The sequence below is a fragment of the Bos mutus genome, unplaced genomic scaffold (assembly GCF_027580195.1).
Source record: "Bos mutus isolate GX-2022 unplaced genomic scaffold, NWIPB_WYAK_1.1 CTG202, whole genome shotgun sequence".
NCBI classification, from domain to species: domain Eukaryota; kingdom Metazoa; phylum Chordata; class Mammalia; order Artiodactyla; family Bovidae; genus Bos; species Bos mutus.
In genome coordinates this window covers 74,597-102,249 of record NW_027219475.1, presented here as the reverse complement: position 1 = coordinate 102,249, position 27,653 = coordinate 74,597, and the positions used below count along the sequence as shown (strand labels likewise).

General features: G+C 39.9%; 1 protein-coding gene across 1 annotated transcript in view; it reads right to left on the bottom strand.

Annotated features, from left to right (window-relative positions):
* LOC102284472 (antigen WC1.1-like) overlaps positions 1-27,024 on the bottom strand; it is a 37,692-nt gene extending 10,668 nt beyond the window's left edge. The window contains 10 exon segments of the mRNA XM_070366756.1: positions 653-745; positions 748-969; positions 1,061-1,369; positions 4,813-4,912; positions 4,914-5,128; positions 16,435-16,749; positions 17,811-18,125; positions 18,227-18,319; positions 26,340-26,657; positions 26,748-27,024. Of these exon segments, the coding sequence (XP_070222857.1) occupies positions 653-745; positions 748-969; positions 1,061-1,369; positions 4,813-4,912; positions 4,914-5,128; positions 16,435-16,749; positions 17,811-18,125; positions 18,227-18,319; positions 26,340-26,657; positions 26,748-26,892 (2,125 nt within the window). The 5' untranslated portion in view covers positions 26,893-27,024.
* Between the last annotated feature and the right edge of the window lie 629 nt (positions 27,025-27,653).

The window sequence follows — 27,653 nt, the reverse complement described above, 5'->3', positions numbered from 1 at the left end:
ACACAAAATAAGTAACATATATTTGTGCCCCAAGTCATTGTCATGCTACATTCTAGCATCATATTTATAATAGTCAAGAGCAGGAAACAACTCAAATCTCTAACATCAGTTGAATGGATCAATGGCCATGTTATCAATGAAAGCAATATTCTACAGTAATAAAAATGAATAAAGTACTGCTATAAACAACATCATGAGTGAATCCTAAACATAATGTTGAGTCGAAGAAGTCACACACAAAAGAAAACACACTGCATCATTTTATATAAAGTTCAAAAACTGATAAAACACTCTATGATAGTAGAAGTTAGATAAGCAGTTTTCCCTGGAGAGGAGGGAGGCCAGTTATTGGAGGCAACAGTGACTCTTGGGGCTGGGAATGTTCTCTTTGCTGCTCTGGGTACATGACTGAAGTCTACACGTATTGCTTATACACTGTCTTCTATGATCATATGTCAATAACAATGTTGCTTTAAAATATATTATTCCCCTTCACACTTCTTGCCCTAACCTGAAAAATGAGTGAACAATGAGGAGCACCATATTTCATCATGAAATATCTTCCAAAGCCAGTTTTCCCTCACTCTCTGCTCTTGGGGACATTTCACTCCAGGAGCATCCTAAGTACCAATAGCCCTTTCCTGTCTCTTACCTGAGCAGGTCACAGAGGCCGTGTTGCCATGGGAACAGTCAGGACCACCCAAGGCAGTCACAGGGCAACTCCACAGGAAGGACTCTGCCCCGAGCAGTGAAATCGGACTGTTGAGATCTGATCACCTCTCTCCACCAAGTGTGGTCCTCTGGGGGTGGAGATGGCGATTCCACAGCCGAGCTGACGACAGACAACATTGGCATTGGCCAGACTCCAGTGGGAGGCACAGAGCACTCTCCATCGTCCAGAAATCTTCATCTCCACCTGCCCCTCACATTGAGAGGAGCCATTTGTCATGAGTCGGACTTCTGAGTATGCTGGTAGAAGAAGACAGAGTTTCAGCAAAATCACATGATTTTCTCACCTGAACAGAGTGTGCAGGGAGGTTAGTCCTGACCTGCATCTCACCTGAACAAACAACCTGAGCAGCTCCACTGTGGTGACAAGTGCCCCCTGGACAAGGCACTCTGGGGCACCACCAGAGCTTACGTTCCTCCCCCTCACACCTGAACTCTTCAGCCCAGACCTGGCCATCAGACTCTCTGAAGAGCTCGTGTCCCAGAACAGACACAGCCTCACCACACCCCAGCTCTGCACAGATGACCTGGGCAGTGGGGAGTGTGAAGTTTCCATCAGACACTGGGGTCCAGTCTTCTCCAGGACGTACTTCTACTCGTCCTGAGCAGGGTCCATCATCTCCAACCAGACGCACAAATCCTAAGAAAACAACAACAAGAAATCCAGTGAGTGCCCATAGACCTGGTTTGGCAATTGGAAACAATGTCACAGGCAATAATGTGAAAATTTTTCTTTTCCAGGAGTGGTGCCTGGAAAGAGAATTGGACAGTTATTTTCAAAATTTCATGAGCAAGTATTTTCAAGACCAAGTTTCTGAAAAGAAACCCTGAAGGATTTTCAGGGTCAGTTTGAAATGGCTGATTTCCAAAAACATGCATTTTGAGGTTAATTAGGAATGTGAATTCCTCATCTAGAGGCCTGGAAACTACAGAGCCCAAGGATACTGCTCTGTAGTGGGCACCAGGCTCAGGTTCAGAGCTGTACTAACCCAGAGTGAAGAAGATCCATGGGCCTCAAGAGGTTAGAGGACTAAGAGCCACACAAGGTTAGAGGGCCATCCTGAGATTTCTGGGGCCAGAATACTGGCCAGTTTTCTCTCAGGAAACAACACTTAAGTCTCTGAAGATAAGGAAAATCACACAGGCTGGATCTGTGAGTGCTCAATGACAGTAGACAGACTTCTGGCTTAACAGGAGGAAAGCTAGACATTATAACAAGATTTCACACATGTTTCTTAAAATTTTTCACAGTGAAAAATTCCAAGAATTTCTTAGGTGACCTGATTTTGGAAAGTTGTCCAGAAATCAGTTTGGATAGGAAGAAAGCTCAGAGTCATAGGAGAAGGGGCTGGTCATAGCCATCTTTCTTGAAAGCTTAGAATTTATCAAAGAACCTGGGAGAGAGTGAGTTCTCAGTGGGAGCATGTAAAACAGCTGAGGTTTTTAATTACTTCATACTAGACATGTGATGGAGAAGGCAATGGCAACCCACTCCAGTACTCTTGCCTGGAAAATCCCATGGGTGGAGGAACCTGGTAGGCTGCAGTCCATGAGATCGCTAAGAGTCGGACATGACTGAGCGACTTCACTTTCACTTTTCACTTTCATGCATTGGAGAAGGAAATGGCAACCCACTCCAGTGTTCTTGCCTGGAGAATCCCAGGGACAGGGGAGCCTGGTGGGCTGCCGTCTATGGGGTCGCACAGGGTCAGACACGACTAAAGCGACTTAGCAGCAGTAGCAGCAGCAGACATGTGAACTTTAGGAAATGCTAAAGAGTGAAGATGAGTTAAAGTATTTTAATCCTGTCTATATGCTGTTTTTTCCTTTCCTATTTGGGTTCTTGAGAAATAGCTACCATGCTATAAAGAAAGAGAGGAAGAGAGCAGAAGGCAAATAGTGAAGTGAAGTGAAAGTCAGTCATGTCTGACTCTCTGTGATCCCATGGACTATACAGTCCATGGAATTCTCCAGGCCAGAATACTGGAGTGGGTAGCCTTTCCCTTTTCCAGGGGATCTTCCCAACCCAGGGATCGAACCCAGGTCTCCCACATTGCAGGCAGATTCTTTACCAACTGAGCTACAAGGGAAGCCCAAGAATACTGGAGTGGATAGCCTATCCCTTCTCCAGTGGATCTTCCCAATCCAGGGGTCTAACTGGGGTCTCCTGCACTGGAGGTGGATTTTTTGCCAACTGAGCCATGAGGGAAGCCCAGAGAGCAAATTAGCCATACATAATTTAGAAATTTTCAAATTGCAAAAACCTCAATATGGATGAAAGATAGAATATTTGGGGGAAATATTTGTCCAACAAGTTTTTGACACATTTTATCCCCTGTGCTCCTCCCATCAACCACTTCACCCTGCCACCTTTCCCATTTCTCCCACTGCAGACAAGAGAAAACAATCTTAAGAACCACAAATGGGTGCAAAGGAAATTCTGAATGGGAAGAACTTCTGTAGGAGTGGAGTGAGGTAGGGTGTGTGGTAGGTTAAATGGGGAGTGGATGGGGTATGAAACTGAGAGAGAGACCAAAGAAAAAACTCATGATCATGGTTTGAACTTCAGGGACCATATTTTGGGTAGAGGAAGGTAATCCAAATAAAAAAGATACCCACAACATAAAACACTTTATTTAACACACTTGTCTGGTTTCAAAGTATGCTCATGATAATTTATGTATATGGTGAAATTCTTTCTGGTAAAGGATTCTGATTATATAAATATGTGAACTTTGAAGGTTCAGAAAGAATATTCTAACAAAATAAAAATCTACTACAGAAAAACAGGAAAGAACAGAAAAGACCTAAAAGAAATTAAAGACTTGAAGGATCAGCTTGACCACTTATACAATGGTGAGAGAGAAGATGGTCTGCTTGCCTTTTATTATTTATCACTCTCATCTCCCCAGAGAGACACAGGTTAGAACTTCTAGTCTGGTCTGGTTGGGAGTTTGCTCATAGGCAACACATTCTAATTAAAGCATTTTCAGTCAACACTTTTTAGTTGCTATATTAACACCAAAGATTACAGATTAGGCAGAACATGAAAGAAATATTTGTTATATGCTGTTTTATGTACCCTGATATATGTTAAATGCTCAAATATACACTGAATAATCAAAAAAGTCTTATACACATAAGGATAGACTCTTCTGAGACAAATTAAGACTTTTTTTTGTTTTCTATTTGATTTTAAAATTTGTGTGGGAGATTATGTGTGTGAAAACTGTGAGAAAGTTTGTGGAATAGAAGGCTGATGTCAGTTGATAAGGATACTAAATATAATAAAAATATATCCTTCTCTGGTCTCTTGCTGTACAGACATCCTGCTTTCTTAGGCACACACAGCATCCTCCACACCACTCCTGGACCATCAGTGCTGCTCAGAACACCCCACATGTGCCTTTTTCAGTTCCTATTACAGTCCCTCTCCCTCCCAGCTGCCATAACTCTCTTCTACCTTCTTCAAAAATTACATCTGTCCCATTACTCCTATTCATATCAAACAAACCCCCAAATTCAATTTTCTTAAATCATTGAAGTCATCAGGTATAAACTATATAATTTCTTACCATAAAACACAGAAATTGTATTACTTCCACTTTTGACTTGTCAGTGTATGGCTAAGTGTTCTTCCAAAGTTTTGGCCTATACAGATGTCTTAAAAGAAAAAATGGGCAGAGAATCTCTGATAGTAACAATCAAAGGAGAACCTATGACTCAGAGCACTTCATCCAAAGTTCTCTGGTCTTACCTGCAAAGGCCTATGAATATTTACATCTAAAATTTCAAAAGAGACTTGCAATTTGGCACAAATCCATCAATTCCTGTCTCATGTGATTGATCTTCATCTTCATTATGAAGATCAGTTTTCATTGGAATAGTTTAATCTACTATGTCAGTAAGATCACTGGAGAAGAAATAGCAGAGACTTACAGCAAGGAAACTTTTGTGCATTCACGGAGGATGGGTCTGTCTCAGTCCTCTCTAGCCCATCTATATCCTATTGCCCCAGTGATCAGACACCAGCTTCCATGGCACTTTTCATTCTGCCATCACAGGGCAATACACTGACCATACCTGAGCAGACGACTCCTGCATCGTTCTCGTGACTGCAGTTGTGCACTCCCCAGCCCCGGGAAGGGCACTTCCACACGTGGGATTCCTTTCCTCTGCAGTCCAATGTGTTCCAGCCAGATGGGCCCTGATCCTGCCCCAAAGTGAGCAGACCCCATGGCATTGAGGGCATCTCCACAGCCCAGCTGCCTGCACACCACGCGGGCATCGTCCAAGTCCCAGCCGTTATCACAGATGGTGCCCCAGGAGCCCTCGTCAAGGATCTCCACTCTCCCGGCGCAGGGACCTCCTCCGTCCACCAGGCGGAGCTGTCTGCTGTCTGAGGAGACAGAAATGGGACAATGGGGCATTGACAAGGGGGATAAAGGTCTTCTGTCCTGTGGGACCTTCACCTGAGCAGTAGGGGGCGCTCTCCTCTGAGGCTTCAGAGTCCCCTGGTTCTGACAGGGAGTCATTGCACTGGGGCAGCACCTGAGTCTGGTTTCTTACAGCAGTGATAAGAGAATAATAACATTGAAAATGGGCAAAAACAGGAAATATTACACTACTGAGTAGGGTGAGACAGAAGTGTTAACCTCTGATTTGTAGAGTTCTGCACAGCATCTGAGAAAGACTTAAAAGAAATGTTAATCTCTACCAGAAGCAATTGAATGAGTTCAGAGTCACAGGTATGGGCTGGCTGCTGAATGGATTCCTTATAAATCACACACACATTGGTGCCCTTGACCTGAGAGCTAAAGGGATTAGATTAAAGGAAATGGAGTCAGGACCCAGCCTCATCAGAAGCCCTAGGTAGCAGCCATGAATCCTCTATCATTAGAATCATTCTCCTTGGTACAGTCATGCAGAATTGAAAAACAAATGGACATTGAGATGTCTTGGTTTGCCCCAGAATATTTCACTGATGGCTCTAAGCTTCAGACTCCAGATCTGGACACTTTGTTTTAAGAAAATGTGATCTCTTTGAGTGGATTGGGCAACCTTGCACGAGAAATGTCTCAGGTGATATTGACTGACATTGACCAGATTCCACTGGGAATCTTGGAATGCTGCTTCTTCTCTCAAGTAAATATTATCTTTTCTTGCACTTTGTGTCAGGAATCGCTATTATTCAAAGTTAGGGGTTATTTGTTCTCCAGGGGGAAAATATTATGCATTTATAACTTTACTATAGAGCAGAAATAGGTTAAATTCTTGCTCTGAAAGCATTTGAACAAACGATACTGACAGACTCACTGCGTTGTTCTTCTTTAATACATAAAAAGCAATGTAAAGAAAGGTTAAATGATGTCTATTCAGTGTTGCATTTTAAGTGAATGATGAAGTAGAGAATAAAATTTAGAATTTTATACTTTCATGAAGAAGGGTTCCAATGGAGGGGTTCACAGCAGGCCAGTGGTCTGCTGGATACAACTTTAAATGCTATAAAATGTTAGATAAAAAATGAAGATATTAGACATTTGTGGACACAATATGAACTAAACATGCTAAAATTCTAAAGAATGGAGATCATTTCATTGTTAACCAAGGATCTGAAGCTTCTCTTTATGGGAATTTCCCAATTTGTTGCCGGGGTTAATGGATCAAAATGTGACAGAGAAGCCTGCATGATTTGGGGGTTACCTGGTGCTGCAGTGACAAAACTGGAGATTTGAGAGCCTCTCTCATATAGCAGATTTTCTCCTCAAATATCTGCCCAGTAAACACGCTGTCAATGGCAGGAGGCCAAAGAACTGTGTCAAACACCTTGCAAACAGAGTGGATATTCCTTCATCCCCCTGACTGCTGAGCTACCAAAACATTCAGGTTTTCAATTATAAACTCTAAAAGCCCATAACACAGGGGCAGAGAAATCAGGGGTAGACTGAGTGCTACAAATACTGCAACCCAAACTTGTTACAGCTCAACCCTAGCTAGTATTTAGACATCTGGGTGGTCTGAACCCCTTCTCCCACTTGCTTAACAAAACAGAATATGAATCCTTTCAGGTGTTAGAAAATGTATCTGGGATATCTTATTTTCTTATGCATCATTTTTCTCATTCAGTTAAAAATTGCATGGTATGTAAACAGATGGATGACATGACAAATTTAAAAATTGAAAAAAGGAAGGTAAGAGAAGGTAGAGACACACATGCTAGATATGCTGGACTTAGCAGATAAGGATTTTAACTATGAACAATGTGTTTAGGGGGAAAAGAGGAAAGGAAAGAATCAATAGGTGAAAAATGTTAACAAATAATTGTAACTATAAGAAAATCAAAGGAACAGTTGCCAACTGAAAATGAAATATCTAGAATTAAGAACTGAATGAATAGGTTTAAAAGAATTTTAGACAGAACTGAACACAGAATTAGTGTCTTAGAGGAGTCCTAAGAGAGATGAGGAGGAGGAAAAAGGGAAGGACGAGAAGGAAAAAGCGGGGGAATAGGAGGAGAAGAGAAACAGAGACAGTGCTGCAGAAGTAATATTTGAAGATATAATAATTAAGAATTTTTTAAATGGATAGAAGTCTATGAAAACCTCCACATCTAGTAAAGCTGCAAAAAATCAAAGGAAAATCTGGAATAAATTTTTTTAATACCAAAGAAAGAAAAAAAGGAGAGAAAAAGGAACATGAAGCACATGGGTCAATTAAAAGGAAATGGAATACTGTATTGGGATGACCCAGAGGGATGGTATGGGGAGGGAGGTGGGAGTGGGGTTCAGGATTGGGAACACGTGTACACCCATGGTGGATTCATGTTGATGTATGGCAAAACCAAAAACAATATTGTAAAGTAATTAGCCTCTAATTAAAATAAATAAATTTAATTTAAAAAAAAGGAAATGGTAGATACTAACCCAACAATATCAGTAATTGGATTTGCAATCTAATTACAATGGATTAGATACTTCAAATTAAAGCCCCTCTACTAACTGGGAAATGGCGACCCACTCCAGTGTTCTTGCCTGGAGAATCCCAGGGACGGGGGAGCCTAGTGGGCCGCTGTCTATGGGGTCACACAGAGTCGGACACGACTGAAGTGACTTAGCAGCAGCAGCACTAACTGATAAACCAACAAAATTTGTGTAAATGCTACCTGCAAGATAGTCACATTGGATATGAGAGCGAAGAAAGGTCAAAAGTAAAATGATGGAGGAAAACATATATATTATGTGAATACTAGGCTTCCCAGGTGGTGCTAGTGGTAAAGAACCTGACTGCCAATGTAGGAGACATATGAGATATTCAATCCCTAGGTAAGGAAGATCTCCTGGAGGAGGGCATGGCAACCCACTCCGGTATTCTTGCCTGGAGAATCCCATGGACAGAGGAGCCTGGCTGGCTATAGTCCTTAGCAAAGAGTTGGATGTGACTGAAACGACTTAGCAAGCCTGGACACATGTGAATACTAACTATAAGAAAGCTGCAGTAGCTATAGCAAGGTCACAGAAAGGAGATTTTAAGAGAAGATGTGCTAATTTAGTTAAAGAGGATATTTTCATGATCATACAGTAGTGCGCCCTTAATAAAGATATTACAGATATCAGAATCCAGGGAAGATATCGAAACATAGCTTTGAAATACAGAATAATACTTGACAGAATGAAAAGAAGAAATAGATAAAATAACAATCAACCTGGGGAACTTTAACAAATCTTTTTCAATACCATGCAGGCCAGGCATACAAAAAAGAAGGAAGACTATAGTAGATGTAAAACACCACAATCAACACATTTAGCTAAATAATATATAAAGACCAATGCACCCAATAATGAAAAAATTCAGATTATTGTAAATGCACTAGGAACATTTATCAAAAATGACCATATGGTAGGACAAAAACCTTCAGATAATTGAATTTATACAGAGTATTTACTCTGACCACAGTGTAATTAAATTAAGAATTAATAAGAAAATACAGTTAGCCATCCTTATTTGGAGAAATTAAGCAACACCCTTCCAAAACAGTACATGGGTCTGGGAATAAATTTAAACCTTAGAAAATATTGTGAAATAGTGATTGCAAAGATATAATATAACTAAATTCTTCTAATGTAACTAAAGTAGTGCTTAAGGGAAATTTATACCTTAGATTTAGAAAAGAAGAAAGGCTGAAAATGAAAAAACATGTAAGCTTCTATTTAAGAAACCAGGAGAAGAGAAAATAAAGCCTAAAGGATACAGAAGTTGGGATTAACAAAGAAAAGAACAAAAATTAATTTTAAAAAAGAAGGTTAGCATGGTGGTAGTGATGGTGGTTTAGCCCCTAAGTCAAGTCCTACTCTTGCGACTCCATGGACTGTGGCCCACCAGGCTCCTCTGTCCATGGGATTTTAGGAAAGAATATTGGAGAGGGTTGCCGTTTCCTTCTTCACGGGATCTTCTTAACCCAGAGATTGAACCTGCATCTCCTGTGTTGCAGGTGGTCTCCTGCACTGCAGGCAGACTCCTGCATTGCAAGTGGATTCTTTACTGCTGAGCCACCAGGGAAGCCCAAGGTAAGCATGATAGAGAAAACAGAGGAAAACCTTTCAAACATGGCTCCTTGAAAACTGATAACCACTGAGCAATACTAAACAAGAACAAAGAGAAAATGAAGTTAACAATACCAAGAATGAAGAAATGTCACCATAAATCATATAAATTTTTTTGGTCATAGTTTTATTGAGATTAAATTTACATATCTAATGTGGATAAATACTCAGAAGATATTCAATTTCTCCACAACCTTGCCAAAACTTCTTTTTTTTTTTTTTTAATCACAGCCATTTTGAGAGGTGTAAAATGATATCTCTTATGGTTGTGATTTACATTTCCCTGATGACTAATAATGTTGAGCATATTTTCCTATACCTATTGGCTATTTCTATATCTTCTTTGGAGAAATGTCCATTCAAGTCTCTGGTTAATTTTTTAATTGGGTTATTATGTTTTTTTTCTTCTTGTTGTTTTGCACTTGAGTTTTAGGATTTCCTTATATATGTTGCAAATTGTCTATTTTTGCCTGTTCTTTTGGTGTCATATCCATGAAATCATGAAATAATGTATATTTATTTGGTGAGGAACTAAATTATCAGGTATCTAAAATGTAATTTGTATATGTTGATGATATTACAACATCACACACAGTAAAATAAATTCAGATTCAGTAAGGTTATAGATTCATCTCACATGCTAGTAAAGTAATGCTCAAAATTCTCCAAGCCAGGCTTCAGCAATACGTGAATCATGAAATTCCTGATGTTCAAGCTGGTTTTAGAAAAGGCAGAGGAACCAGAGATCAAATTGCCAACATCTGCTGGATCATTGAAAAAGCAAGAGAGTTCCAGGAAAACATCTATTTCTGCTTTATTGACTATGCCAAAGCTTTTGACTGTGTGGATCACAATAAACTGGAAAATTCTGAAAGAGATGGGAATACCAGACCACCTGACCTGCCTCTTGAGAAATCTGTATTCAGGTCAGGAAGAAACAGTTAGAACCGGACATGGAACAACAGACTGATTCCAAAGAGGAAAAGGAGTATGTCAAGGCTGTATATTGTCACTCTGCTTATTTAACTTATATGCAGAGTACATCATGAGAAATGTTGGACTGGAAGAAACACAAGCTGGAATCAAGATTGCCAGGAGAAATATCAATCACCTCAGATATGCAGATGACACCACCCTTATGGCAGAAAGTGAAGAGGAACTAAAGAGCCTCTTGATTAAAGTGAAAGAGGAGGGTGAAAAAGTTGGCTTAAAGCTCAACATTTAAAAAAACGAAGATCATGGCATCTGGTCCCATCACTTCATGGGAAATAGACGGGGAAACAGTGGAAACAGTGTCAGACTTTATTTTTCTGGGCTCCAAAATCACTGCAGATGGTGACTGCAGCCATGAAATTAAAAGACGCTTACTCCTTGGAAGGAAAGTTATGACCAACCTAGATAGCACATTCAAAAGCAGAGACATTACTTTGCCAAAAAAGGTCCGTCTAGTCAAGGTTGTGGTTTTTCCTGTGGTCATGTATGGATGTGAGAGTTGGATTGTGAAGAAGGCTGAGTGCTAAAGAATTGATGCTTTTGAACTGTGGTGTTGGAGAAGACTCTTGAGAATCCCTTGGACTGCATGGAGATCCAACCGGTCCATTCTGAAGGAGATCAGCTCTGGGATTTCTTTGGAAGGAATGATGCTAAAGCTGAAACTCCAGTACTTTGGCCACCTCATGCGAAGAGTTGACTCATTGGAAAAGACTCTGATGCTGGGAGGGATTGGGGGCAGGAGGAGAAGGGGATGACAGAGGATGAGATGGCTGGATGGCATCACTGACTTGATGGACGTGAGTCTGAGTGAACTCTGGGAGTTGGTGATGGACAGGGAGGCCTGGCATGCTGCAATTCACGGGGTCACAAAGAGTCGGACATAACTGAGCGACTGAACTGAACTGAAGGTTATAGATATTCTTTACTCAAATTATAAAATTATTTGAAGAAAATAATATGATGCTTGGGGCTGGTGCACTGGGACGACCCAGAGGGATGGTATGGGGAGGGAGGGGGGAGGAGGGTTCAGGATGGGGAACACATGTATACCTGTGGCGGATTCATTTCAATATATGGCAAAACCAATACAATATTGTAAAGTTAAAAAAAAAAAAGAAATAATTTTTTGTAAAAAAAAAAAACCTCCTATATCCTCGAAGAAAATAATCTGATTAAAAGCTATTTTGAGATGAAGAATGGCATCTGAAACACTGCATTAAAGGCAGAATTCATAAAAGTAAAACATAGTATATTTGATCATATAACCACACCACATACACAACCCTAAAGACATATGCAAAAAATGGGGTACTTTCAGAAGTATTTAAGAAAAGCAGTAAGTGGTGTTAATTTGTAGAGAGTTCCTATAAATAGATGAAATTTTAAACATTCTAGAGAAAAAATATAAACGATGATGGAAGATATCTTATCTGAAATACCTTTAAGTATTTATTTGTTTATCATGTCCACATTCCACGACAAATACACACACATATATACCCCTGAATGAAAGTTCCACTAGAGCAAGGACCTTGCATATCTTATTTACCCCATGTTTCTGCTATTAGGATGGTGATTGCACATTCACCGTTCAACAAGAATGCATGGAGAAGCTTTTCTAAATACCATGATGGGGCCTGATAAATATTTATTGAATGAATACGTAGATGAATAAAATTCAGTGAAATAGAATTTCTTTAAATTCACAGTAATCAGCAAAATAGTAAAGCAAATATAAATTAATAGTAATGTTTTCTGATAATGGTGCATATAAAAAATAATTAGTACATAAGCACAGAATTAATTTATATTCAAATTTCCACTTATGTGATTTTTAAAAAGTTTTTCTTAAATTTATTTTTGGCTGTACTGGGTCTTGGCGCTGCACGTGGGCTTTCTCTAGTTGTGGTGCACAGGCTTAGTTTTTCCATGGCATATGAAATCTTCCTGGGGTGTGTGCATGTGTGTGCTGTTTCTTCAGTTGTGTCCAACTCTTGTGACCCAATGGACTGTAGCCTGCCAGGCTCCCCTGTTCATGGGATTCTCCAGGCACGAATAGTGGAGTGAGTTCCCATGCCCTCCTCCAGAGAATCTTCCAGACCCAGGGATCAAACCTGCATCTCTTATATCTTCTGCACTGGCAGGCAGGTTCTTTACTACTTCCTGGATGGGAGATCAGATTCATGTCCTCTGCATTGACAGGTGGATTTTTAACCACTGGACCACCCGGGAAGCCCCACTTATGCAATTTTCAATGGACAATTATTAAATAAATTCTAAGCTACTGTTATGTGTTATTCAGTATGACATTGGTCAAGCAAAGATTGCTGTAAAGAGAGAAAACTCTTTAAAAAGGGAATATATAGTAAAAGTCAGGGGAAAAAAAAAAACAAATAGCTACCTAGTAAGGCAGAAATGTGTGCAGTAGACTCAAATAAATTTTCTAAGAAAGATTTGTATTTAGAGGAAGCAAAATTAACCAAAAAAAAGACACAAAAGAATTGTAAGTGAAAGAAATACACGTAAGTTCAAAAAACACAAGAAAATGGCAGTGTAAATGGCTCTTGTCATAAAATATGAGAACTTGTGTATTCTTTCCACATCATCCTACCAAACTTGCTACCCTCTTCATGCAGAGAACCTCTCAAAAAATGATGGCAGGGCCTCTGTGAGGTGATTGCTCACTTTCAGGGTTAGAGACTTCACCACAACCCATTTTATGGTGCTTTATTGTTGAAAAAATATCATAAATAAAAGTCCAATAGTTTAACACTACTTTGGCCTTTGAATGAAAAGACAAAGATATGAAGAAACAGAGGCAAGGAAAGGGACAAATCTCTGCTTTTGAAATATCTATCTCATTTATTTTTATCTATCTCATTATATCATTTGTAGATTTCAGGCACTGCCCAACATATCATTCAAGGTATACCTGAATGGGGTGTGTGTGGAAGGTGGGGAATAAGAGAGAGAGAAATGTTGAAGGAAGTAAGGTGCTATGGTTTGACTATTTGTCACCCCACCAACACTTTTTGTTGAAATTCCAATTCCCAGTGTAATGGTATGAGGCACTGGAGCCTTCTCAAAGTCTTCCAAAAAGGATGAAAGGAACACTTACAGAGCCATTTATTATGAGGCTGAGATTATCCTGATACCAAAACCAGACAAGGACACCACAAGAAAAGAAAATACTGGCTAATATCCCAAATAAATATAGATGCAAAAATCCTCAACAAAATATTAGAAAACCAAATTCAATGATACCTGAAGAGAATACTGGACAACCCACTCCAGTATTCTTGCCTGGGAAATCTAAGACAGAGGAGCCTAGCTAGCTATAGTCCATTGGACCACAAAGTATCAGGCACAACTTAATGACTGAACAACAATAATAATAACAACACCAAGACCAACAAGGATGCAAGGATGGTTCAATATTCACAAATTAAATCAATGTGATACACCAAATAAGATAAAGGCAAAAATCATACCCTTTCAACACATGAAGAACAAATATTTGACAAAATTCAACAGCTGTTTATGATACAAAAGGTCTTTACAAAGTAGATATAAAGGGATTATACCTCAACAAAATAAATATCATATGACAAACCCTCAGCAAACATCCTACTCAACTGTAAAAAGCTGAAAGCTTTTCTTCTGAGATCAAACACAAGGCAAAAATGCCTACTCTCATCACTTTTATTCAACATAGTTTTGGTAGTTCTAGTCAGAATCATCAAGCAAGCAAAAGAAAATAAGAACATCCAAATCTGAAAGGAAGAGTCAAAACTGAGACACTATTGAAAACTTTAAGACATTGTGAAAGATATTAAAGAAGGCACAAATAAATTGAAAGATATTCTGCACTCATGGATTGGAAGACCTAATATTGTTAAAATGATCACACTACACAAAGCAACCTACAGATTGCTACCATCCTTATCCAAATTTCAATGAAAATTTTCACAAATATGGAACAAAGAATTCTGAAATTTGTGTGGAACCACAAAAAAAAGTGAATAGCCAAAGAAATCTTGAGACAGAATGACAGAAGGGTCATGCTTCCTGATTTCAAACTATATTACAAAGCTGTATTAATCAAACAGTATGGTATTGCTATAAAAATGGACACAAAAATCACTGGAACAGAATAGAGATCCCAGAAATAAACCCAAATATATGTGGTCAATTAATTTATGACAAAAAAGTAGAGATTATAGCATTGGGAAAGGACTGTCTCTTCAAAAATGGTGTTGTGAAAGCTGGATGGTTACATGCAAAAGAATGAAACTGAAAAACTCTTACACCATTCACAAAAATTAACTCAAAATGGATTAAAGACTTGATCATAAGTCCTGAAGCCATAAAAATCCTAGAAGAGGGACTTTCCTTGTGGCTGTGGTAAAGAATCCACCCACCAATGCAGGAGACTCAAGTGTGATCCTTGATCCAGGAAGATCCCAGATGCCACGGAGCAACTCAGCCCATTCGCCACAACTGTTGAGCCTGTGCTTTAGAGCCCGGGAACAGCAACTATCAAGCCCACGTGCCACAACTACTGAAGCTCAGTGCCCTCCAGCCTGTTCTCCTCAACAAAAGAAGCCACTGCAATAAGAAGCCTGTGCAATGCAATGAAGAGTAGCCCCTGCTCACTGCAATTAGAGAAAACCCATGCAGCAACAAAGACCCAGCACAGCCAAAAATAAATAAATTTTAAAATTATTTTAAAAATCCTAAAGAAAAATTAGGATGAAAAGGTCCTGACATCAATCATCATGAGGATATTTTGGGTTTGATGCCAAAAGCAAAAGCAACAAGAGAAAAATAAGCATTGAAACTACAGAAAGCTAAAAAACTTCTGCACAACAAAGGGAAAAGGTCACAAAATGAAAAGGTAATTTATGGAGTTGGGGAAAATATTTGCAAATTACATTTCTGACAAGGGTTAATATCCAAAATACTTAAAGAATTCATACATCTCAATAGCAAAAGCAAACCAACAGACAATCTGATTAAAAATGGGCAGAAGACCTGAATAGACATTTTTTTTTTCAAAGAAGACATAAAGAGGGCCAAGAGGTACATGAAAAGGCGCACAATGTTATGTCATCAGAAAAATGCAAATCAAACTATAATGGGGTAACATCTCACATCTGTTAGAATGGCTTTTATCCAAAAGACAAGAAAAAACAGGAGTTGGTGAAAACGCGGAGAAAAGGCAAACCTTGTGCACAGTTGGGCGGGGCAGGGGGGGGAATGTGAGTTGATGCAGCCCCTATGGAGAACAGTATTGAGGCTCTCCAAAAATTAAAAATAAAACTGTCATATGGTTCATCAATTTCACTTCTGGGTATTTATCTGAAGGAAACAAAATACCAACTTGAAAAAACTGTGCAACCAAATGTTCATTGCAGCATTATTTACAATAGCCAAACAACGTAAGTCTTCACTGATGGATAAATGGTGATATGTACATATGTCCAGCCAACAAAAAGAAGAAAATCCTGCCATGTGTAGCAACATGGATGAACCTTGAGGGCATTATGCTAAGTGAAATAAATACCATATGATCTAATTTATATGTGGAATCTTAAATCAAATACCAAAAAAAGGGGGTTCAGAGATGCAGAGAACAGTTTGGTGGTTTCAGAGATGTGGATTGATGTGGGCAAAACAAGTGGAGGTAGTCTAAAGGTACAAACTTGCAGTTCTAAAGTGAATTCCATGAAGATGTAATGTACAGCATGGTGACTACAATGAATCTGTATTATATACTTGAAAGTTGGTAAGAAAAATTCTCCTCATAATCAAAAAATTGTAATGATACATGGTGATGGATATTACTAGACTTATTGTGGTGATCATTTACCAATATACAGAAATATATAAGCTTTACATTTAACACCTGAAACTAATACAATGTTATATGAATTATATCCAAATTAAAACTCTAAATAACAAGGTTGAAATGTGGATTAAATTAGCTCCATCCTAACGTCATTTTGTGGACCCAACTTTAACTCATCACTTAGATAGTTTAAAATATAAAATCTCACTACTGACATCCTACAGGGTTGGGACAGACACAGAGAAACAGACAGCAAGTCACCTGCACATGAGATATAGGCTTCCTCCTTTGGAGAGCAGGAAGTGTAATTCCAAGGGTCAGAAGGACACTGCCAGAGAGAGGTATCAGTGCTCCGACACCGAATTCCATCTACCCACTGGGGTCTAGAACCTTCTCTGAGACCAACAATAGTGTTGAGGGTTCCACTCTCCCCACAGCCAAGCTGTCTGCAGATCACGGACACAGTGATGTCTTCCATGGGGTTGCGGCAGACACTGCCCCAGGTCCCGTTGTAGAAAACTTCCAGCCACCCAGCACACTGCTGGTCCTCGCTCACCATCCTGAGGGCCAGGAACTCTAAGGTTGAAAGAGAGGAGACAGGACACAGTGAGCTTTCCCCCCAGTGCTCTGGGTTTTCCTCTTTCCCAGAAATCGTGAACACTCACCCCTGACCCAGCTGAGGAGATACCCACTAGGTGACAAGACTGAAATCTGTCTCCCTTTTACTTGACTTTGTCCGTTAATGTCTGTCTTTCTATTTCTACCACAATGATGTAGTGAATACGAACAGAGAGAAAGACCAACATAGGCACCTGCAGGGAAGGGCCCTGAGCCTTGTTTCCTGATAAAACCTGTAAAAGAGCATGTGAAAGGGATGTGGGTAGTGGAGAAACAGGCAGAACAGTGAACCCACAAATGTCTATGTTCCAGTGTTTCAATCCTGTGAATGTTGCCTTATATTTCAAAAGGGATTTTACAGACATTATTAAGACAAGAAACTTAGGAGCTTGGGATGGTGAAACTAACCTGCAATATTATGAATTAACCATATAAACCCAATCTAATTATCCCTAAAATTGGAATACTCTTCCTGAGTGTGGTTAGAGGAAGATGAGACACTGAAGAATGGTCAGGGGAGGGAATGTTGTCTGAAGAAGAAGATGGGCTCCAAGCCAAGGAATGAGGCCACATAGGAACCAGAAAAGACTGGCAAACGAGTTCTCCCCAGGGCCTCCAGGAAGAACAAGCAGCCCTGTGGACACTGGGGTGTTGGTCTACGGAGACCCTTGTCAGACTCCTAGGGTATAGAACTGAACAGAGTAAATCTGTGCTTTCATTACAATGTCAACAGGATCACCAGACTGTACTACCACAGGGAACTGAAGGAGAGCCCTGCTTTCATGTGGAAACCGTAAGAAATGGCTCTACCAGGAAACACTGCTGAGAACAAAGGACCAGACTCTCAGCTGCTGCAGAAGGAAGTGAAAGCACTTAGTCTTCACGTCTGCTGGAAACACAGGCTCCATGGGAGGAAGCCTTCTTCTCTGGTCCTTTCAGCATCTATCCCTCAGGACTCAGACTCCTGTCTTCCAGGGCCCCACCCCTCCCCCTTCCTGTGGACAGTGTGCAGCCCAGACCTGAGCAGATGACCCCCGCGTCCTGCTTGTGTCTGCAGTCGTGCTGCCCCCAGCCCCGGGAAGGGCACCTCCACACATGGGACTCCTTTCCTGTGCAGTTCAGGTCATCCAGCCAGATGGGTCCTGATCCTGCCCCGAAGTGAGCAGACCTCGTGGCATTGAGGGCTTCTCCACAGCCCAGCTGCCTGCACACCACGTGGGCATCATCCAGGTCCCAGCCATCATCACAGATGGTGCCCCAGGAGCCCTGGTCAAGAATCTCCACTCTCCCAGCGCAGTGACCGCCCCCGTCTACCAGGCGGAGCTGTCTGCCGTCTGAGGAGAGAGAAATTGGACAATGGGGCGGTACCCAGGCAGGGGTGGGGGTGGTGGGGGGCTGCGGACGATAAGCGTCTTCTGTCCTGTAGGACCCTCACCTGAGCAGTAGGGGGCGCTCTCCTCTGAGGCTGCAGAGCCTGTTGGTTCAGAAAGGGAGTCGCTGCACTGGGGCAGCACCTGGGTCTGGTTTCCTGCAGAAATAGCAATGATCAGAGGGACATGAGTTACCGGAAGATAGTGAAGGATAGAGAAGCCTGGCATGCTGCAGTCCAGGGGATAGAAAAGAATTGGACACGACTGAGCGACTGAACAGCAGCACATAATCTTTGCTGTTACAGTCACTGAGAAGTGAATGTGTCTCCTTCCCTTGAAGTTCTGCTGACCTTTGTGAATTCCTAGTAAGTAATAATGCTGCTGCTGCTGCTAAGTCACTTCAGTCGTGTCTGACGGCAGCCCACCAGACTCCTCTGTCCTTGGGATTCTCCAGGCAAGAATACTGGAGTGGGCTGCCATTTCCTTCTCCAATGCATGAATGCATGCCAAGCCCTCCCAGTCATGCCCGACTCTGTAGTAACAGAAGGGAGTTAAGGTAAAGTTGCTTGACTTTCAGCACTAGGTCTGAAAATGCATGCAGCCTCCTGTGAAATCACTGAGGACTTTTGCTTTAGGGCAAGTCTGCCCTGTTGAGACACTCATCGTGTGGAGATGGTCATATGCAGGTCTCTGGTCACTCAGTTCAACCCAGCTGACCTTCCAGTTGCCAGGCTTGTCCTCATGAACCATCTTGTATCCGCAACCCAGTTGTGTCCTCAGATGATGTCAGCCCCAGCTGATACTGGGCTACAACCTGATGAGACTCCAAGACAATACAAATCAGAGCGCTTCCCAAATTCCTTCCCAAACTCCAGGAAATCGTGAGCAAAAGTAAAAAGGGGTTTTAGGATGGTAAGTTTTGTTGGAAATTTGGTTATGCAGCAATAGTAACCAAACACTTATAATTACCACACTACTAAGTATTTACTGGAGAAGGCAATGGCACCCCACTCCAGTACTCTTGCCTGGAAACTCCCATGGACAGAGGAGCCTGGTAGGCTGCAGTCCATGGGGTCACAAAGAGTCCGGACACGACTGAACGACTTCACTTTCACTTTTTCACTTTCCTACATTGCAGAAGGAAATGGCAACCCACTCCAGTGTTCTTGCCTGGAGAATCCCAGGGACGGAGGTGCCTGGTGGGTTGCCATCTATGGGGTCACACAGAGTTGGACACAACTGAAGCGACTTAGCTTAGCTTAAGTATTTACTGAAGACAACTGAAGTGTTTGTTTTCAGAACAACTTGTATATGCATATGCATAGCATCTTTATCCATAATGGCCCAAATTTGGGATGCCACCTAAAACACATGACATTGCTTTTGGAACAAAGTAACAGGCAGAAGCTAGAAGGGGTGAAGGAGGTTATTAGCAGAAGCCTAATGGGCTTGGGCAATGCTGTCAATGAGGATTGAAAGGAAGTGAGGAAATACAATTGGGGCTGAAAGAAAAATATATGTTGATATATTTGCATAAGCAAAATAAAATGGTTGCTGTAAGTGACTAGATTTTGAAGTACTTTGTTACCCAGCAACAGTAACTGGAAACACCTTTTTTCAGTCTCAGTAACTATAGAGCAAAACAAGCAAAGCCAGTCACTAAATATTTAGAACATTTGAGTGGGGTGATTTAACAAACATACCTCTCAAAACTAGAGAATACACCTTATTCTAAGCACTTATAGGTCATTTTTCAAGGCTGATCATATATTATACAAAAAGTGAGATCAAAAAATTTTTTCAAAGGGTAAAATAATTAAAAATATGTTTTTGTTTTTTTTTTTTTACTAAAGTGGAATTAAGCTAAAAACAAAAGACAAATAGTAAAATCTCCTGTTATTTGTTTTGTAGCTAAGTCATGTTTGACTCTTTTGCGGCCTCAAGAGCTGTAGCCCATCAGTCTCCTCTATCCATGGGATTTCCCAGGCAAGAATACTGGAGTGGGTTGCCATTTCCTTCTCCAAAACCTTCTGTAGTGAGGTATAATTTTCATGCATTAAAATACACATATTTTGAGTATGTTTTCATAAGTTTGACAATTGCCTATGCCAGCATAACCATTATCACAGTTAAAATTCAGAATATATAGGATTATTCGCAAAGTTCCTATGTGCCTCTTGCAACCAATAAAAGCCCCACAAACCCAGATCCAGGCAAATACTGATCTGTCTTTTATTATAATAGATTAGTTGTATTTTTTGAGAATTTAATAAAATCATACAATATGGAATCCCTTTTAGATGGCTTCTTTCATTTAGCATGCTTTGAGATTTTCTGTGTAGTTGGATTTATGAGTAGCTTATTTTTTCTATTGTTAAAGTCTTACATTGTATGACTATGCCAAAGAAAGTTTTCCTTTCTTTCACTAAAGAAAATTAGAGTTGCCGAGGCCAGCATAAATATTGAGTGCATATTGCATATTGAGTGCACTACTTTCCAAGCATCATCTTTTTGGATCTGGAATAGCTCAACTGGCATTTTATCACTGCTGGGAGCCAATTTGGGAACTCTGCCCATGACAAATTGCTTTTAGAAGGAGGTAACAGGCAGAAGCTAGAAGGAGCCTCAGGGTTATTGGAAATTCCTGATGGGCTACCCCCAAAACCAGAAGTCTGCCTACTTTCTGAAGAAAATACAGTTGCTTTCAGCTGAACCTCAAAAATACAGGGTGATATTTATACCTCTAAAAAAGAGTTGCCATAAGTGACTAGTTTTTAATTCCTGGGTTACCACAAGTGTTTCAAACCACAAACTCCTTTCTTCAGTCTCAGTAACCTGCCTGAATAAGTTTTTCTGGTCACATGTGATTTTCAGAACCTTTGAACTGTGATTTAACAAACATACCTCTAAAACTAGAAACATAGATTCTTTTGAGTAGTTAAAGGATTTTCCAAGGCTGAAATTATATTATACAAAAGGAGATTTTTCAAAGGGTTGGGCCAATGTTTGCTGCTAAGTTTTTATCCCGTACCTGCTGTGTCAAAAGACAAATTGTGTAATGATTAATATTGTTTGTTTAGTAGTAAGTATGTCTTTAATGTTTTGTAACCTGGGACCCTTGAGTTAATTCAGTTTCCTTATTATAGGATTTCCACACAAGAATGCTGTAGGAATGCAACTTTATCTAATGCTTTTGGAGGGTGGCTCAAAATCACCTTTAGAGGGAAATATAATTTTCTGAAGAAAGGGCCTTAAAATGTTAACAGGCCTTTTGGCAAAAGATGATGCAAATCACCTAAGCTTTTGCATATTAAAATTTGCAGAATATATAGCATTATTCTGCAAAGTTCCTGTTATCCTCTTGCATAACAATAAAACAACCCACAAAAAGGGCTCTTGCCTTGTTCACCAGGCAAATTGGTCTCATCATAAATAGATTTTTCTTGTGTTTTTTTGAGAATTTAATAAAATCATTTTTCCACTGAACTTCCTCACTGAGCTATCCTTATTTCAGTTTCTTTCACTTTTCTCACTGAATTTCTCACTTGGCTTTCATCCTATTACTCTTTATATTGTTTGAAAATATTTAAATAAATGAATATGCCAAAGAAAGTTTTCCTTTCTTTCATTAAAGAAAATTAGAGTGGCTTATACTTTTTTACTCTTTTAAATAAACATGTCTGATTTTTCTGTCTAAATTTTTTGTGGATATCTTTTCATCCCTCTTGGGTAACAGAAATTTTGGGTAACATAGAGTTGCTAAGAATTTTTTCTCTTACTTTATCATAAGCAATGTATAAATGTTCTAGTGGATCAATAATCTTCTCCAAACTTGGAATTGTCAGTCTCCTTAATTCTAGCCAGTCTAATTTGTGAATTTATATCTCATACTTTAATTTGAATTTCTTTAATAGCTAATGATATTTGATATCTTTTCATTTACTTATTGGCCATTTGTATATCATCTTTGGGAAAGTGTCTTTCTTAATATCTTGCCCATGTTTAAACTGGATAGTTCTTTACTTATTTTTCTGTTATAAATTTTTCACTTATTCTTGTTACAAGTCCTTTGTTAGATATCAGTTCATTTCAGAAGCTCAGTCATGTCCAACTCTTTGCAACCCCATGAATTGCAGCATGACAGGCCTCCCTGTCCATCACCAACTCCCAGAGTTCATTTTTTTTTTTTCCATCAAGTCAGTGTATAATTTCCAGAAATCTTATCCTCTGTTTTTTTTCTCCTCCTGCCCCAATCCCCTTTAAGCATCAGAGTCTTTTCCAATGAGTCAACTCTTTGCATGAGGTGGCCAAAGTACTTTTATCCTTGCTTTGTCATTCCTTCAAAGACACCCAAGACTGAAACCTTTAGAATGGACTGGTTGGATCTCCTTGCAGTCCAAGGGACTCTCAAGAGTCTTCTCAACACCACAGTTCAAAAGCATCAGTTCTTCAGGAACTCAGCTTTCTTCACCGTCCAACTCTCACATCCATCCATGACTACTGGAAAAACCATAGCCTTGACTAGACAGCACCTTTGTTGACAAAGTAATGTTTCTGACTTTAATATTCTATCTAGGTTGGTCCCAACACCCTTCCAAGGAGAAAGAGTCTTTTAATTTCATTTTTGCAATCACCATCTACAGTGATTTTGGAGCCCCAGAAAATAAAGTCTGAAACTGTCTCCAAACGGGCCCCATCTATTTGCCGTGAAGTGATGGGGACCAGATGCCAATCCCCGTTTTCTGAATGTTGAGCTTTAAGGTCAAATTTTTGAGGTGGGGCTCTTTCACTTTGATCAAGAAGCTTTTTAGTTCCTCTTCACTATGTATTGCAATTAACTTCTCCCTATCAGTTGAATGCCATTTTATTGTCTTAATTTTTTTTCAAAAATCAAAAAGTTTTAATTTTAATGAAAATCACGTCTCATTTTTTAATGGTTAATGTCTTATCTGACTTAGGAAATGTTTGCCTACTCCACAATCATAATAATTTTTCTTATGTTTTCTTCTACCAGTTTTATAATTAAATTTAATATGGGAATAACCATTTATTTGAGCTACCCTGATGGACTGGGATTTTTCTTCAGGGTGAGGATGAGGGGAATGGTGCTTATGATGTGAAATCAGGATCATGGTTCATCCCCCCCCCATGAAGATATTCAATTAGCAGATCATTTTTGAAGAGAATATATTTTCCCCTTTGAAATATCTCTATGCCTTTGTACAATTTCAACACATACATGGGTTTGGGTCTGTTACTAAACTTTATTGTGTTCTGTTGATCTATTTAGCTATTCTTATTCAATGGCCATGTTGCTGTGGATATGCAGTAGGAAACTTGAAGTTCTTTTTGGCCCTTCTTTTTCAAAATTGTTTTGTCCATTTCACTTCTTTCACATTTAAATAAATATTTAGAATTTGCTTGTAAAGTTCTACAAAAATATTGCTTGGCTTTTTATTAGGATTAGATTTATTTTGTGTACTAAGTGAAGAGAGTTGACAGCCTATTAAGTTTTCTAATCCATGAACATGGTATCCATTTTTATATTTTTAGATGCTCTGTGACTTTCAATGCAAGCCCTTTAGATATTTTAAGTTTCTTCCTACATATTTAATAGTTTTTATACTATAATAAATGGAATTTTCCCAATTTCCCCCTAGATTTTGCTAGTATAAAGAAGTACCACTTATGTTTGATTTATGGTTCATTGGTCATTAGTGAAGACAGTCTGTGTACATGGATGAACTATATGTTAGTCATCAATCTAAGCAATCACATCAACCCTAAGCAATGTGAACTAGCTGGTCCTGCATGTGACCAGCAGTTTCAAATTTTAAACAGTATGCTAAATAATCATTTAGTTATTTCACTTTATTCAATATTTTTTCTGCTACTTTTATGATTCTTTGTCTTTGGTTTTTACAGTTGAATTATGTTTCTGAGAAAAGGTCTTTTGCATTAGGATTATAAGGTTACCTATTAGTTTTATCAGCTTGAATTTTCAAGCCTCTCCCCAAGTTAGAAAAATTCACAGCTATTATTCATTTAAATACAATTTTCCCACCTTCTCCCTCTCTTCTCCTAGACATTTTTATGTTAGTGTAGACCCATAAATCACATAGGATATATTCTTCCCTTTTTACTCATTTTTAACCACTGATTCTATCTTTAATTTGATCTACTCTGTTGTAGATGCTCTTTGCTGCATTTTTCCCCATTTCATTTATTAAACTCTTCAGCACCAGAATTTCTGTTTGGTTCTTTTTATAACTTCTCTTTATTAAACTTCTTATTTTTTCATCTATTGTTGCCCTTATTTCATTGAATTGCCTTTCTGTCTTTTCTTACAGCTCATTCAGTTTCCTCATAACAGCTGTGTTGGATTCTTTATAAGCTAGATTACAAAGATCCATGTCATTGACATGTGTCTTTGTCAGTTTTGAAAAGTTACTGTTACTCTTTGGTGATGACTACTTTCTTTAATTCTTCAAGTTCCTTGAAATTTTGCTTTGCTGCTTTTGCCTTAAATGTAGCAGACAACACATTAAATTTTTACTGATTACCTTCAGGTGGTATATACTCTTCTCTGACCTTATATAGATTCACTCTGCATTCATTGCTTCATCTTATAGAAAATACCTTAAGCTTTTATGTCTTATTTGGTCCATAAAACTCAACAGGCTGCTGAAAACCTCTCTTCTGTTTTGCAGAATGTTGAGCTACAGCTCAAGCCTGTGGTTACCTCCCTGTCCACAGACCCTAGTCTGTTTTTTAAGATCACTCCATTTACTGGAGTTTGCTTTCATTTCCACACTTGGAAACACACAAAAGCAGCTGTCAGAAGGGTGGTAGTAAAGATGATTTACTAAAGATTTAGTACCCTCAGGGACTTGGAGTACCTACAGGCCCAGGGAGAGAGATCTTTGGGTGACATTCTCCTAGAGGCTTATGGATGGGCTGCCTGCTGAAGCACTGAGTGTAGTCGCAGGAATTGCATCCCTTTTACACTCTTTGACATTTTTAATGATCTTTCATATTTCCTCTCTTGCCTCAGTCATGGAGGTTCAGCCCTAGAACTCTGGGTGCTGCTGGAAAGAAATTGGTTTCCCCAGCAAGATCAAGTGGGCACTAGCTCATTGCTTTCCTTTTCACCCATGAGAGAGGCCCCACTGGCTAGTTCAAATTTATGCTGTCACCTTGGGGTAAGGAGCAGCACTGGCAAAATCCTTTAATCCTCCCCAATAATTCAAACTTAACTTTTTTGGCTCCAACAGAGTAATGAACTCTCCCTTCAGGAATCCTGGACTTCTAACAATTTCTATAGGTATCTGACCAAATGAGCACTCACCATGTTTCTCCATGTTTTCCCTGACCATGGCCCAGGGGGCTGGGACAGCTTCACTACTCCTGCTGGCTCCAGTCTGTACCAATGTCTACCCACCTATTACTGGATGCCCAGGTGAGTGACCATCTTCCTGGTCCTTTGATATAAGTTATGGATCCCACAACTTTCACAGAGGCACTTTTAATCATGGATGTATGGTTAATTAGTTGTTAAAAAGAGAAGCAAATAGGAAGGAAGCAAACCACCATGATGCTGACATCACTCCCTCTTTGCCAAGACTTTTACACAATTAGCTGAAGTAGAGAAATTCTTTGAATAGTTCCATTTGAAATGACATATGGATGAATAGAAAATCTGAATAATTCTGATTTATTAAAAATACTGAATTTGTAGTTAAACCTTTCTACTATAACTTTAAAACAAAACAATTTCAAGTTCAGATGTATTTCAAAATTGTTAATAATGTGTGAAATTGAAATTTCCTGAATTTGAATGATGTCTTAAGAAATACATGCTGAGGTTATCAGGTAAAGGAAACTGATGGGCATAGAAATTCTCACATGGTTCAGTGGGGGAAAATCTCTGACTGAGGTATACCCTTTTTGCTTATATATTGTTCACTATGATTATATTTAAATAGCTATGTTTACTTAAAATATGTATTCTCCTTTATGCTTCTTTCCCTGATCTGAAACATGAATGAATAATGACAAAACCCATATTTCATCATGAAATATCTAACGTTTGAAGTCAGTTTTCCCTCCCTCCCTGCCCTTGGAGACATATCACTCCAGGAGCATCCTGAGTACCAACAGCCCTTCCCTCTCTCTTACCTGAGCAGATCACAGAGGCCATGTTGCCATGAGAACAGTCAGAACCACCCAGGGCAGTCACAGGGCAACTCCACAGGAAAGACTCAGCCCCCAAACAGTGAAATCGGACTGTTGAGATCTGGTCATCTCTGCCCACCAAGTGTGGTCCTCCGGGGGTGGAGATGGCGACTCCACAGCCAAGCTGACGACAGACAACATTGGCATTGGCCAGACTCCAGTGGGAGGCACAGAGCACTCTCCATCGTCCAGAAATGTTCATCTCCACCTGCCCCTCACACTGAGAGGAGCCATTTGTCATGAGCCGGACTTCTGAGTACGCTAGTAGAAGAAGACAGGATTTCAGCAAAATCTCATGATTTTCTTACCCCAACAAGAGTGCAGGGAGGTTAGTCCTGATCTACATCTCACCTGAACAGGCAACCTGAGCAGCTCCACTGTGGTGACACATGCCCCCTGGGCAGGGCACTCTGGGGCAGACCCGGAGCTCAGGCTCCTCCCCCTCACACCTGAACTCCTCAGCCCAGACCTGGCCATCAGACTCTCTGAAGGGCATGTGTTTCAGGACAGATGCAACCTTGCCGCATCCCAGCTCTGCACAGATGACCTGGGCAGTGGGGAGTGTGAAATTCCCATCAGACACTGGGATCCAGGCTTTTCCAGAATGTACTTCTACACGCCCTGAGCAGGGTCTATCCCCTCCAAACAGACGCACAGATCCTAAGATAAAAATAATGACAAATACAGTGAGCTTTCATTTTCCTTGCTTGCAAATTGAAAACAATATGTCACAGGCAATGGTGTAAAAACTTTCCAGGAGTTGAGCACAAACTGAGAATTTAACAGTTAGTGTCAGAGTTGCATTTTCATGACCAAGTTTCTAAAGAGAAACCCAGAAGCAGGGTCAATTTGGAATGACTGGATCCCAGCAAGGTGTACTTTGAGGTTGGTTAGAAATGTGAATTCCTTATCTAAGGTCAAGGAAACTACAGGGACCAAGACAGATCATCTGTCTGGCTGAATGCCAGGTACATATATTTTATTTTGGTTAGAAGTTTCTCATTTAGGAGCCTGGGATCTACAGAGCCCAAGAAAATAACGTGTAATGTGTGGCACTCAAACTTGAGTATAGAGACATGAAGAGCAGAACCAAACCAGAGCAAAATGGCTGAGAGTGTAGAGATCTATCGTCTGGACAAAGTTAGAAAGCTTTTCTGAGACTTTCTGCTACTAATCTAATCAGTTTTTTCTCCCATGAGCCACTCCTCAAGTGGCTTGGTGTAGAGAAAATCATATAGGCTGGATCCATTAGTGCAT